The following is a 13,195-nucleotide window of genomic DNA, read 5'->3' as shown; positions in this document are numbered from 1 at the left end:
TGGGTCTATAAGATCAAAAGCAACATTGAGGGAAATATTGAAAGGCACAAAGCAAGGCTAGTTGTCAAAGGATATAAGCAGCAACATGAAATAGATTGCGTAGAGACATTCATGCTAGTCACGCGACAATGCCCGTAGTTGTGGTGATTGTCATGCAACACAAATGGAGAGTGTATCAAATGGATGTAAAATCATCATTCTTGAATGAAGTGCTGAAAGAGGAAGTGTATGTCACACAACCGCTTGGTTATGAGATTGAAGGCCAAGAAGACAAAGTGTATCAATTGAGGAAAGCTCTTTATGGATCGAAGCAAGCACCGTGCCCATGGTACAACAGGATAGATGCTTACTTGTTGGACAATGGTTTCGACAAATGTGATGGTGAGCCTACTCTCTACATCAAAGAGAGTGAAGGTAAGATTCTCATTGTCGTCTTATATGTAGATGATTTGATTTTTACAGGCAGTGATGATTTCCTCATCGCTGATTTCAAACAAGTCATGAAGAGTGAATTTGAAATGACTGACTTGGGATTGTTAAGATATTTTTTGGGCATAGAAGTGAAGCAAATAGAAAATGGATTTTTATCTCTCAAGAAAAGTATGCGGCAGAAATTTTGCAGAGGTTTAAAATACAAAATAGCAAGTCCGTAGCAACTGCAACTGTCATAGGTTGAATTTGAGCAAAGAAGATTGCAGCAGCAATGTCAATCCGACATTATACAAAAGCATGATAAGCAGCTTGATGTATTTGATCGCCACTAGGCCGGATATAATGTATGCAGTAAGTTTGGTGTCAAGGTTCATGGAGACACCGAAGGAGACACATTGGCAAGCAGCGAAACGGATTCTAGGGTATGTTAATGGGAGAAAACAATATGGAATTTTGTACACAACAACAAGGGATTTCAAGCTAGTTGGTTACACTCACACTGATTGGGAAGGTAATGTTGATGACATAAAGAGCACGTCAGGATATGCTTTTCATTTGTGTTCTGGAGCCATTTCATGGGCCTCCAAGAAGCAGCCAATAGTGTCACTGTCAACAACAGAAGTTGAATATGTCATAGCAACAACAACATCGTGTCAGGTAGTTTGGATGAGAAGGATGTTGAGGGATATTCGTCATGGCCAAGAGGGCGCGGTAACACCTCAGCAATTGCATTGTCAAAGAATTCTGTCTTCCACAAGAGGACCAAGCATATTGATGCTAAATATCATTTTATTAGAGAGTTTATTAACAATGATGAAATTGTGCTGCAGCACAGCAGGTCACAGGAACAATTTGTTGATATTTTCACAAAGCCATTGGCATGTGAAAGTTTTGCTTATCTCATAAACTGTTTTGGAATTGTTAATGGCAACAATTGTGATTAAGGGGGAGTGTTGGAAATAATAATCCCAATCACCGCAATAAACAACCTGACAGCAACCATACTTTTTAGACGTATTTTTGCAGGTTGTGTCTCTGTTTGAAGATTGAAGGACTGAAGCCAGGCATGAACCATTCTGAAACACAGCAAGCAATTTGAAGCAGTCAATTTACTTTGGTAAATAGATATGGACAAGCATTTATTCAACAAATATTGCCCACACTATAGAAACACCTACACAATTCTGATCACACTCAACAACAACATCATATTAATTTTCTCTGTCATGAATTAAATGTAAAATTGTATGTTGAGTTATATATGAATGTAAAAGTATTTTTGTAATATGTGAGAGAGTAAGAGAGTTGGAGAAGAAGAGCACAAGTCTCTAGGGAGAAAATGGTGGAGAAAATTTTCGTAGGTGCGTGAAAACAATTGTTACAGTATTCTACTGTGTTCATGAAATTTTAGTTTTTACTTAGTGAATGAGCTGCAGCCTCATGTGAATGCATTTTCATGTTTTAGAATATAATACTAAGTCTTTATTGTGATGCTCCAAACCTACTTTGTCATTTTTTCCGTGAGTAAATATTATTCATAAGTCTCTGAAAAAGCTTCGCAGTGCATGAAACTGAAGTCTGTGAAATAGCTTCGCAGTGTGCGAAGATAGCTGCGCGAAATCAGCTTTGCGGTGCGCGAAGATAGCTACGTGAAAGTAGCTTTGCGAAAGTCAAAGACTTTTGCCCCTCCGCGAAAATTAAATTTCCTAAATATTTCTAACATCCCTCAGGGCCCATTCAATTTTGTCTACGGGTTACCAAATGTGAAATCGGTCTTAAGGAACCAAGGAAGAAGCCAATATGAATAATACCATCAATTTTCCTGCCCATATTGTTGTTATTTCCACCACCTCCACGTTAAAGAAATGAGTAGCAATGGAGACAACCCTTCATTTATGAACAATAAGAAACATGCCTTTGAGGATGCAATCACAACATTCCAATCAGCTGTGCCAATTCGTTCAAGGGAAGCTTATCAATTGTTGGACTACCAGACCTGAATCTATTGTGGGGATGAGTTTGGGATCCCAACGTGTTAACAATACTGTGCCTAAAGCCTTTTTATATTGTAACAAACAAACTAGCTTCAATTATTGAAAATCATGGAGACAAAGAAATTGTAAAGCATGCTTTCAAGGTTTTTCAACATAATTTATCAATATCATAATTTCCAATGACAATTTTGTTGGCCTTTTCATAAGATATTGTGCAAATACTACTGAGACGAATAGAGTTTGGGATAGATATTGAAGACAAATTATATCTAAATGAAAAAATTGTTGTTTTTCTTCTTGTAATAAATTCTTCTTCTTCCTTTATATTTGTTTTCAAAATTATGTCAAGCTTTTATACAATCACTAGTAGCATTTTTTGAGTGAATATTGAATTTTTTCAGCGGATGTAGTAGATGACTTATAAGTCCTTCAAAACATATTTTATTATTACAATAGAATAATTCTATATGGAATTTATGCACCATAAGTAAGCTTTTAGGTGATTATTATTTTTCTTCAAATATTTATGAGTAAGATCCATGAAATTTATAGATACATTTCAGAATTATAAATACTGGCCACAATTGTCTCATTTAATATAAAAATTCTATACTTGTTCAAAATATCTCTCCTTAATTTTCTCTCCATGTGTTGCAAGTTCCATTAGATCACACATCAAGAGTTCGCAAAGATGGTTGAGGCGAGGGCAGAACGATTATCTAAGGAGTAGGTTGAGTTCCTAAGGTATTTTTGGCCATTGTTGTTTATTCTTTTGTTTTGGTTTTTCACTGGGACTAAGATGAGTTCTAGGGCAGATTTTCTTAGCATACTTCAACATTGTCTAAGGGATGTTTGTCTAAGGCATGTTTTGGCCTATGACTGGGGGTGAATTTCAGATCCCTCTTGAGGGTAAAGCTTGGAGGCAGAGCCTGTCTTCTAATTTTTTCTTGGCCTCCTCTAAAGGACAAAATTGACCTATTTTGAGGCCCTTCCTAAGGTTGTTTTGGGTCATACTAAGGCAGAATAAGGCCACACCTTATGCATTTTTAAGGGCAAGATAGAGGTTGATTCAATGGAATTTGGTAGCAAACTACACCGAGTTCCTGAGGCATAATATCTAACTTTAGTTGAAGGCTTTCTTGAAGCAAAACCAAGGTTGTTGAGGTTTGTCTAAGGAAAAAAAAATATGTTTGTCTTTTAGGCCAATAAGAGCTTTATCTAAAGGAAATCCTGCACTATATTAATCATAATAAATATTTTTGGAAGCCAAAAATATTTGGGTCAATTAAGGCCATCCATAAGAGGTCAAATTTCCTTTATGATAACCTTATACAAGGAGAAGTAGGGCCATTTAAGGCCTATGTTATCCCTACTTAAAGGTTCACTTTTAAGGGTCTTTTAAGTTTTATCTTAAGGGAAGAAGAATTAGCTAATAAAATAGTTAGAGACCTTATTTATGAGGAAATGTCTAAGGCTAACAGTGACTGGAATAAATCTAAGAAAAAAGTGAGTTTACAAGTTGATACTCCTGAGCATCTGAGATCGAGTGATCTATGCACTAGACCCCTCTACATAGAATGTGTAAGGAGTCAATTCATATGGAGTGCGTGTGGAATTATCAAGAGATTGGATGGAGTACAATTAGAAAATATATTCACATGTGGATCGAATGAGCTAATGAGATCAAACACTATGTGAATGTCGTGCATTGAATGAGAACGTCATCATTATAGTTGTCTATATTAATCCTGTGACAACAAATTATCATCAGCAACAAAGTATTGTTGTTGGTAATGTTTTGTATTGTTTGTTGATAATTGACTTCGGCTGCCAAGTCTAGTATTACAAGACAATGTTTGCATTACAAGGAATGAAACCTCGGGAGTTGTATATTTGTAGCCCTTGAGTATGTTGCTAAGGATGATAAGAGATTAAATCAAGTTGTTGGTGATAATAAGTGTATAAGCAAGAACCAGTTGATGCATGATTTTATGTTGCCAGTGTTTGATACTTTGAGCATATTGCAAATATTATCATTGTACGAAAAGGTTGAATGTTGATATAGTTGGAGCTGCTACTTGTGTTTGTTGACCAGAGTTGCTAGAGACTTCATATATGAAACCACAACTCTCGAAAGAGAATAAAATATAAATAATTCAATCCATAGATGGAATATACAATAAAAATAACAAAATTGGAGGTGCATGACCATGTACTTGAAGAAATTAACGTCTTATATCATTGATCTTATACATAGCACAAAAAATGTCCCATAGGTGAAACCATGTAAATAAAAGCACTTGATACATCATATAAGTAGTTTGTTGTTACTATTACCACTCCATGGATGAAATTGTTTTCTATATCTTCCTAAGGCATCTTCAAAATTGACCACAATGCCTACATTGTATATTTTGACTTCTTCTCTTATGCATTTATCAAATTCCACATTGTGTAAGAAATTGTTGATGTCATACTTCATATGGAGTGATATGACCATTAATCATCTAGCAAAGATTATATCTTGCTACATGAAAATTTTCCTCTAAATCAACACATTATTATGAAATTATAAGGCCAAATCCTCTATCAAAGATCTCAAAATTATGTCATAATGTCATTATGATACTTTTAAACACTTATTGGTACTATTGTTACTGCACGGCCAAAGAGAGTAAACATCAAATAGTTGATATAGTGGATCATATGAACGCTTTGCAAGACAAAAAATAATGGCCTCTCTTGTTGAATATTTGCCAAAGTTGGGGATCGACAACACAACTCTTCTTCAAGCCCTAGGAGGTTCATTCAAACACTGCCCAAGGTAAGGCATTCTCTCATCTATTCATGGAACATTTTATCTCAACTCAACAAAAATAATCTAAAAATTGTCTATTTCTTTGTTTTCTATATTTAATGACTTTTTTGAGTTGTTATCTATTTGATTTTCTTAAATATTTATTTTTAACATTTTCATGTATATATTTGGTATGTATGAGAATTAAGTCTGAAGATGCATCACAATAGTGAAAATTTTTGAGAATTCATGGTTATCTATTTGATTTTGTAAACATTCATGTATAACATATATGTTTATGGGTTTATTTATTCAAAGATTAACTTCATATCCTATTCATGTATCATTTCATTATTCCTTTTAATTTTGTTTGTATTTATGTACTAAATGATTTATGATTTAGTAGAAAGGGGCAACAAAATGGAAAAAATGAAATAGAATAATCCTTGCAAACATAGTCAAAATCTAAGGAATAGGATGGTTCATCGAGAAACAGAAACATAAAAAGAGAGAGAATGTGATGGAATGAAGATGAAATTATTCTGAGTGATGAGGAAGAGAGTGTGCGTGGTGAGGATGATTGAAGAGAGAGAATGTGATGGAATGAAGATGAAATTATTATGAGTGATTTGGAAGAGAGTGTGCATGGTGAGGATGATTGCAATTACGATGATAGAGACTTCGAAACCATCTATAGAATTAATGCCAAGTATGTCGTTTCCTAGTGTCTCGGTGTAGTCAGATTAGTCTCTTCATCCTTGGGCAAATAAGAATTTTCATAGGGAATCGAAAGGGAACTTTGACACAGAGAACACTCATTATTGAATATTTGTATCAATATTTGCTGCAATTTTATGTAATGGAAATATTAGTTCCTTTTCCTGCAAATGAAACAAATCCAAATCCAGATCCCTATATTTATTATGCATGAAGCTATGGTGATTACTATGTTTATACTAAATTTGTGGATTCACAATTATTAATGATAATTGTGAATTTTTTGGTATATAATTCTTGTTGGTTGAATGCTCAATTTGGAATATTTTCTATGATTTTATGACTCATTACAATTCATCTGTTTTATGTTACTAGGATTCTTTGGGTGATTATCGTCATTATTGGCATTTTCTATTCCAGGCAATGTGTTAGTCATTTTTGTTGGTTCTTATCTCTTTTATTTAGTGTAGCATAATTTTTTGACATTTTTACCTTTTTTAGATATATTTTCTAATTGATTTTGCATGGAATCCCTCGAGGATTTCATCGAATTTTAAGTTTGATCTATGAAATCTGCATAATCCAAGTTCCCTAAGAGTTTTTCGAGATTTTGACTTCATTTGTGCATTCAAAAACACATTTTAGACTACCAAGAAACACAATCACAACAAATATCAATATCCCATATGTGTTAGATTGTTGAATTGACAATAAAAATTAAAATAAATATCCAAAAAATCAATATCCCATATGCTTTAGGTTGTTGAATTGTCAATGAAAATTATAATTCAGTATCAAATTCTTGAGTTGTGTTTTCAAGATTCTTTTATTAGGTGTTTATGGAGGGTGTAAGATTCAACATGTTCATGTTTTTCTCCCATACATCGGCGGAGGGTGCAATATTCAACATGTGTTCATGTTTTTCTCCCATAGATCAGTGGAGGGTGTAAGATTCAACAATATTCAACATGTGTTCATGTTTTTCTCCCATAGATCGGTGGAGGGTGTAAGATTCAACATGTTCATGTTCTTTAGTGTATCAATAAGCCCTAAGATTCAAAATGTTCATGTTCTTCAATGTATCAATAAGCCCTACATTCAATATGTGTTCATGCTTTTCTCCCATACATCGATGGAGGGTGTAAGATTCAACATGTTCATGTTCTTCAGTGTATCAATAAGCCCTAAGATTCAACATGTTCATGTTCGTAGTATATAATTAAGCCCTACATTCAACATGTGTTCATGTTTTTCTCCCATACATCGGTGGAGGGTGTAAGATTCAACATGTTCATGTTCTTCAGTGTATCAATAAGCCCTAAGATTCAACATGTTCATGTTCTTAGTATATAATTAATCACTACTATGTTATTCTCCAGTCTACCATTTGTTATGCACTAGTGCATCCCCATCCCCATCCCCATCCCCTTGTGATATATGAACTCAGACATCATTGTTAGAAAATGAGTTATGATCGTTAGAAAATGAAAAAATTCGCTTTACAACCATAACCATCACATCTAGCTGTAGTGACTCAAACAATCCTTGTTGCATTGTTTCCTTCAAACACTGCAGAGGCAAATGAATCAGTAAATAAGGAGAAAGCAAATCTTGGATCCGCAGTCACGCACAATACAATTATCTTGTTAATTGGAGATTTTGTGTTTAATTTTAGCATTGGTTTTTTGAGAAAGGGATCACCACGTGTTACATCAAGTCATTTGTACATGTTTTACAACAACTGCTCATGAAATGCGCTCGTGAAAAGAAGATGCAAAGCATGGAATTAAATATCTAAATATTGAAAAAAACAAAATATTTGAAGGAAAAAATATTTTTATGCGAATTTCATAGTTCTCTATTTTAAATGCACGCTACCATAAACCATAAAAGTTTTCTTGGCCATGGAAACAGTATCCAAATATTAAAGAAAAAATCAAATGGAACATTCCAAACATTCCGAGAAAAAAGATATTTCCCTGCAAATTTCATAGTTGTCTATTTCAAATGTACCATACTATAAACAATAAGAGTTTTTCTGGTGAGGTATGTATTGAAGTTCGATCACCACCTGTCACAATTTTTTCTTTATGAGAAAATACATATACAAATAGGAATTTGATCTGTATCTTATATGCCCATCGGAAGCGTTACCTTTCTTGATGATTGTGTTATCTTTTCACCGATCTGGAATTTAGTTGGTGACATGTTCCATTTGAACCACCTATTGCCTTTTGACGAAGTTGGATGATGTAATGTGCAGGATATAAAAAGGGTTAAAAGTTGAAATAGCAGGTATCCCTTGTATCTTGCTGTTGAAGCTTATGAACATTGTGTTGCAATCTGCTTAAATATTCACTTTGGAGCAAGTCTGTAATTTTTTAATTTTTTTTAAACGGTGAACAAGAGTGTGAAGTGGTAAAGCCTTGAGGTACTATTAATAAATATTTATAATTATTTTATAGTGATTGATTTTTCAAATTTGTCAAATGAAAATTTTATTTGGGTTGATTATTTCCTTTTATAATGTTTAATATTAAAAATAAAAAATAAAAAATTTATTTTTATTTTTTATATTAAAAATATTTTATAATAATATTTATATTCAATAAATAATAACTAAACCAAAAGTTTTTTTTAAAGATTAATCTTAATATTGAGAGAAGAAATGCTAAAAACTAAACTAAAGTACAACTTAAATTTAATACATTAATTGGTATCATTATTTTATGCTTTAATTGTTATTTTATGTTTTTATCATTACAAAATTATGTGTTAGAAATTTCTTACAAAATTATATTTATTAAAAATAAAATATAAATAAATTAAAGTTAGAGATAAAATTAACATTTACTTGATATTTATTCTCAAGTTGACAACAATAAGTCTTTTTACTCTTCATTCAATTTATTTAGTGGATTCTTAAAAAAAATAATTCATTTTTATAATTGACTATCTATAAACAACAAGTCAAAACATAAATTATCTTTGAGATTAAATATAAACCTATTTACTTATCTTTATATCTCCTATTTAAATTTAAAACAGTCATCAACCAATTAAAAATAATAATTTCTATCAAGAAAAAAAAACATATTTTCTAATTTTCAAATAAAAATTTATTTTCTAATTTCAAAATATTTCATTTAATAAATATTTTTTTAAAACCTAAATCATTATGAAATACAAAACCATCATTATGAAATACAAAACCAGTGATCAGTAAACAAATTATTTTATAATTTTCTAAATATTCAATTTAATATTTATTTTTTAAAACGACAGCATTATGAAATACAAAACCAGTGAAAGAAATACAAAACCAGTGATTAGGCTCTTTGATGTTCGAAAAGGATTCCAGCTCATGTTGATGAGCTAACCACCACAAGAATGCCTGATTTCCTCAAGCTGAGCAACAACTTCCTCCATATCCGGCCGGTCATCCCTCTCTGACGCCACGCATCTGAAGGCCAGTTCTGCAACCGCGGTTACCATTATTTTCACCTCTTGATTTACTTCAATCTCCAGCTGAGGATCCACTAGTTCATTCAAGGCTCCCTCCTGAATCTTCGTTACCGCCAAGTTAGCAAGGTTGATTTCCCCTCTATTTCGATTTATGTCCATGGCTAGTTTGGCAGAGATAATCTCCAGCAAAACGACCCCGAAGCTGTAGACATCAGATTTCTCTGTCAGCTTATAGCACTGATAGTACTCTGGGTCAACATACCCTGGTGTGCCCTGTGGGATCGTAGTGACATGTGAGGCATCTACAGGCACAACCCTGCAAAGGCCAAAATCACACAATTTGATATCCGAATTCTCGTCCAAGAGAATATTAGAGGTTTTTACATCTCTGTGTAATATAGGCGGATGAAGGGCGTGAAGGAAAGCCAACGTCTCGGCAGTCTGAGTAGCAATCTTCAAGCGAGTATTCCATGGCAATCCCTCGGGACTTCTGCGATCGCCATGAAGATGATCGGCCAGGGTGCCATTTGAGATAAATTCGTATACGAGCAGCAGCTCTGGACTGTCTAGAGGAGTGCAGCCATAAAGACGAACCAAGTGTGGATGGTTCAAGGTCGAAAATATCTTCACCTCGTGGATGAACTGCTGCAGTCCCCTAGAGTTATCTTGATAAAGCCTCTTTACAGCCACAAGTCTTCCGCCCCAAAGTTTACCGAGATAGACCGACCCGAACCCTCCAACGCCAAGTTCGTTCTCCTTGTGGAAGCAATTTGTAGTCCGACGAAGTTCTTCGTAAGAAAATATTGGTAAATCACCCATTTCGACCTCACTCAAATGTCTAGAGAGAACGCCGTCAGGAGCAGGTTTTCGGTTCTTCAGATGATACGCCATGAACAGTCCCGCTGTAAGCGCAGCTCCTCCAATGAAGCCACCTGCGGTGGAATGAAGATATTGATCTATCAATGCGATTATCGGCAAATGCCCAAGAGAATAACAGAAGCCAATTCTGGGTAGCGATAAAGCGGAGAAACAAAAGAGGAAGAAATAATAAATTTACCTATTATTTTAATGGCTTTGTTTCGAGGACCATTACTGGAAGAATTCATATCTGCATCTAATAACATTGCTTCCAGTTCAGATGTACATCTATTGATATTAATGTTGAAATCTTTAAAATGACGGGAATGAAGATGAGCCCTATAACACCTTAAATTCAGAACACTTCAACTAAACTAGCGGTTGTAAGTGGTTTTGCGGAAATTTAAGATAAAGCATACCATGGCTGGGGCATTTGTGAGTACGGGGTCCATCCTTGCAATAGCAAACGAACGGAGGCGCAGTTAAAACCGAAGTGTTGTAACCGCATATTCCATCACTCGCCTCACATGACGTACAGCTTTCATGTTGGAATCGAACTGCAACTAGTTGTATTAGTACCGCATAAACTGGTACTTGTTCCAGAGAACACGCCGAAGTCGAATTCTCCTTCTCGTACGAGTAATAGACACGACTACTAGCATTACATTTCGGGAGAGATAAGTGATCCTGTTCCTTACATTTGTACACGTATAGGGTAAGGTTCACTGTAGCCTTAAATGTGAAGCCCGTGCCTACAAATTCTGAAGACTGTATCCGACTATTTTTGCTGTCATTCAAGAATTGACAATTCTGGCCTCCGGTAATAACTAATGTAGTACCAGGCAGAAGCGCTGTTAGTAATGTGTAATTCCGGTCACGAATCGGGATAACAAAACTGTTCTGCACACAGTTGATCTGGAAGCTAGGGTCGCCGCATCCACGGTTTCCTACACCGAATGGATAATATATATGCGCAGTCCCGCATTTACTATTATTTCGACAATACTGATATTGCGCGTTCAAGCTTAAGGAGCAGGGGAATAGAGAGGCACAGCCGAGAGTAGCGATAAGGAAGAAGAGGTATTGAGGCAGTGAATGAAGAAGGCGTTGAGATGAACAGATGATTCCATGAGCAGAAAACGAGATGATAGGCATCGAATACGCGTTCGGAAGACAAAAATGATCACGAACTGTAACAGAGTGAACTAGGTATTCTTAGATGATAGTAATTCTTAAATAATTCAAGAACGTCTCTTAAATTGAAGGAATCAAGTTCAGACTTTAAATTACTTTTTAGCAAAACATCAAATAATTTAATCTAGTTCCATCGCTTCTCCTGTCCCTTCCCCGTCCAAGTATATGCATTTCGGGGGGCTCACACGGCGGGACGGATTCGGAAATTTTTGGCACGAAGACAATTATTATTGATAATATTTTTTGGAAAATTAACATCAAGACGAAGACGTTGAGGTCGACAACAGCAGTTTCCGTGAATGTAACGACTTGGTGAGTCGCCAGTGAATATAACAGGGATAGTTGGCCGACACGATAACCAATACAGCCTTCAATTCATAGATATGAATGGTAGAATGGTATTTTAGGGCCTCCCGCTTTGTCATCCACATAAATGTGGATAAGAGGATTCGAAGTACAAATATCGGTAGACTTTGCTAATACGTACAAATATTCCAAATGTGAGAAGTCTAAGTTAGGACGTAGGAATCACGTTTCGATGTAGACATCATAACCTGTTTGTCCTGTAAAAACAAAGTAAATAAACCAAAGACTAAACGGCGAAAAGAGTGCAGATTAGAAAGAAAGAAATAGGATTTTGGTAAACCATGAGAAAAGGCTTCCTTTGAAATATTTAGAAAAAAGAGATTTGTTATATGCAGTAAAAAGTGGATATAATTAGATATATATTAATCCATAATAAATTTATTTTATTTATGATATATTTTACTTTGTCAAAATTTATAATAAAAAAATAAATAAAAATTGACTAAATTATAATGGGCACCATAGTCATAATTGGCTGGAATTTGGTAATTTTTTTTTCCAAAGAACTTGGTAGGAGTGTTGAAACTAGTTTTGAGGGTGGAAATGGATTTAACGCCATGAAAAATGGTTAAGGCTCCCAAAATCTTGAAGCTTTACAACTCTAAACTAAATTTAAAAAAAATTCTTACAAAATAGCGAGGCCTCCACAGTTTTCTGAGCAAATTTGAAGCCTCGACAATTAGAATTTTATTTCAGATTATTTTTATTATTAATTATGTTAATAGGCATGTTTATTTCATAATAGCCTTTTCAAAATTTTAATTTAATTATATGGATGGTAAAGATTTAATCTCCATGGAATATATCTAAATATTCATAATAATACTCACAATCAAGGGTTAATAGTTATGTCCAAATTAGTTATGCACTTTTAATTAATTTATCTTAAATTAACTAATTAAAGAAAATGTCATCTCAACACATGTCATATTGGGTATGTGGCATTGACAGGCCATAGTATTGTAACAAAAACTATTTAAAAGTGTAAAGTAAGAGTGAATATCCATGGTTAAGAATTTTGTTTAACTCATATTAATTGTTTTTATAGTTAATAATAATAAATAAAGTTATGATTTAGTTATTTTTTATGATTTTTTAATAATGTGGACAATGTGAAATATATCAAGGTAAGTGTTGTAATTCTTATCATGAACTCATGCCTATTGGCATTTACAAGCTATTTAGCTTATATGGTTACAATAGTTCTTATTCATTCTTATTTTACCGTGAAAATTATTAACCTTTTAATAGTCTTTGTAACAATACCAAAATCATGCTTTATCAATATCATATACTCAAAAGGCCATAAGGCCATAGTTTGCTAATATTTGACATGACATCGCTAGATTCATTCTTATTATAGTATGAAAAT

The 13,195-nt window shown here is 34.0% G+C and overlaps 2 protein-coding genes across 4 annotated transcripts in view; both read right to left on the bottom strand.

Moving 5' to 3' along the window:
- The window catches only part of LOC149175677 (LEAF RUST 10 DISEASE-RESISTANCE LOCUS RECEPTOR-LIKE PROTEIN KINASE-like 1.2), a 194,898-nt gene that overhangs the window by 76,567 nt on the left and 105,136 nt on the right, over positions 1-13,195 (bottom strand). The window lies entirely within an intron of this gene.
- On the bottom strand, positions 9,161-11,577 carry LOC149175679 (LEAF RUST 10 DISEASE-RESISTANCE LOCUS RECEPTOR-LIKE PROTEIN KINASE-like 1.2). 3 transcript variants are annotated; one of them, XM_089422923.1, is made up of 3 exons: positions 10,683-11,577; positions 10,463-10,513; positions 9,161-10,337 (listed from the first exon to the last, which is right to left on the bottom strand). In XM_089422923.1, the coding sequence occupies exons 1-3, from the start codon at positions 11,416-11,418 to the stop codon at positions 9,316-9,318; spliced, it is 1,809 nt and encodes a 602-aa protein (XP_089279049.1). In that variant the 5' UTR covers positions 11,419-11,577; the 3' UTR covers positions 9,161-9,315. The 3 variants fall into 3 exon arrangements, with proteins under 3 accessions (XP_089279049.1, XP_089279050.1, XP_089279048.1); XM_089422922.1 differs by having other exon boundaries at positions 9,162-10,337; positions 10,463-10,519; positions 10,683-11,576; XM_089422924.1 differs by lacking the exon at positions 10,463-10,513.

This window comes from Pinus tabuliformis, chromosome 4_1 (assembly GCF_031772625.1).
Source record: "Pinus tabuliformis cultivar Carrire ecotype Pingquan chromosome 4_1, CPIR1, whole genome shotgun sequence".
NCBI classification, from domain to species: domain Eukaryota; kingdom Viridiplantae; phylum Streptophyta; class Pinopsida; order Pinales; family Pinaceae; genus Pinus; species Pinus tabuliformis.
This window is presented reverse-complemented; position numbering and strand designations above follow the sequence as displayed.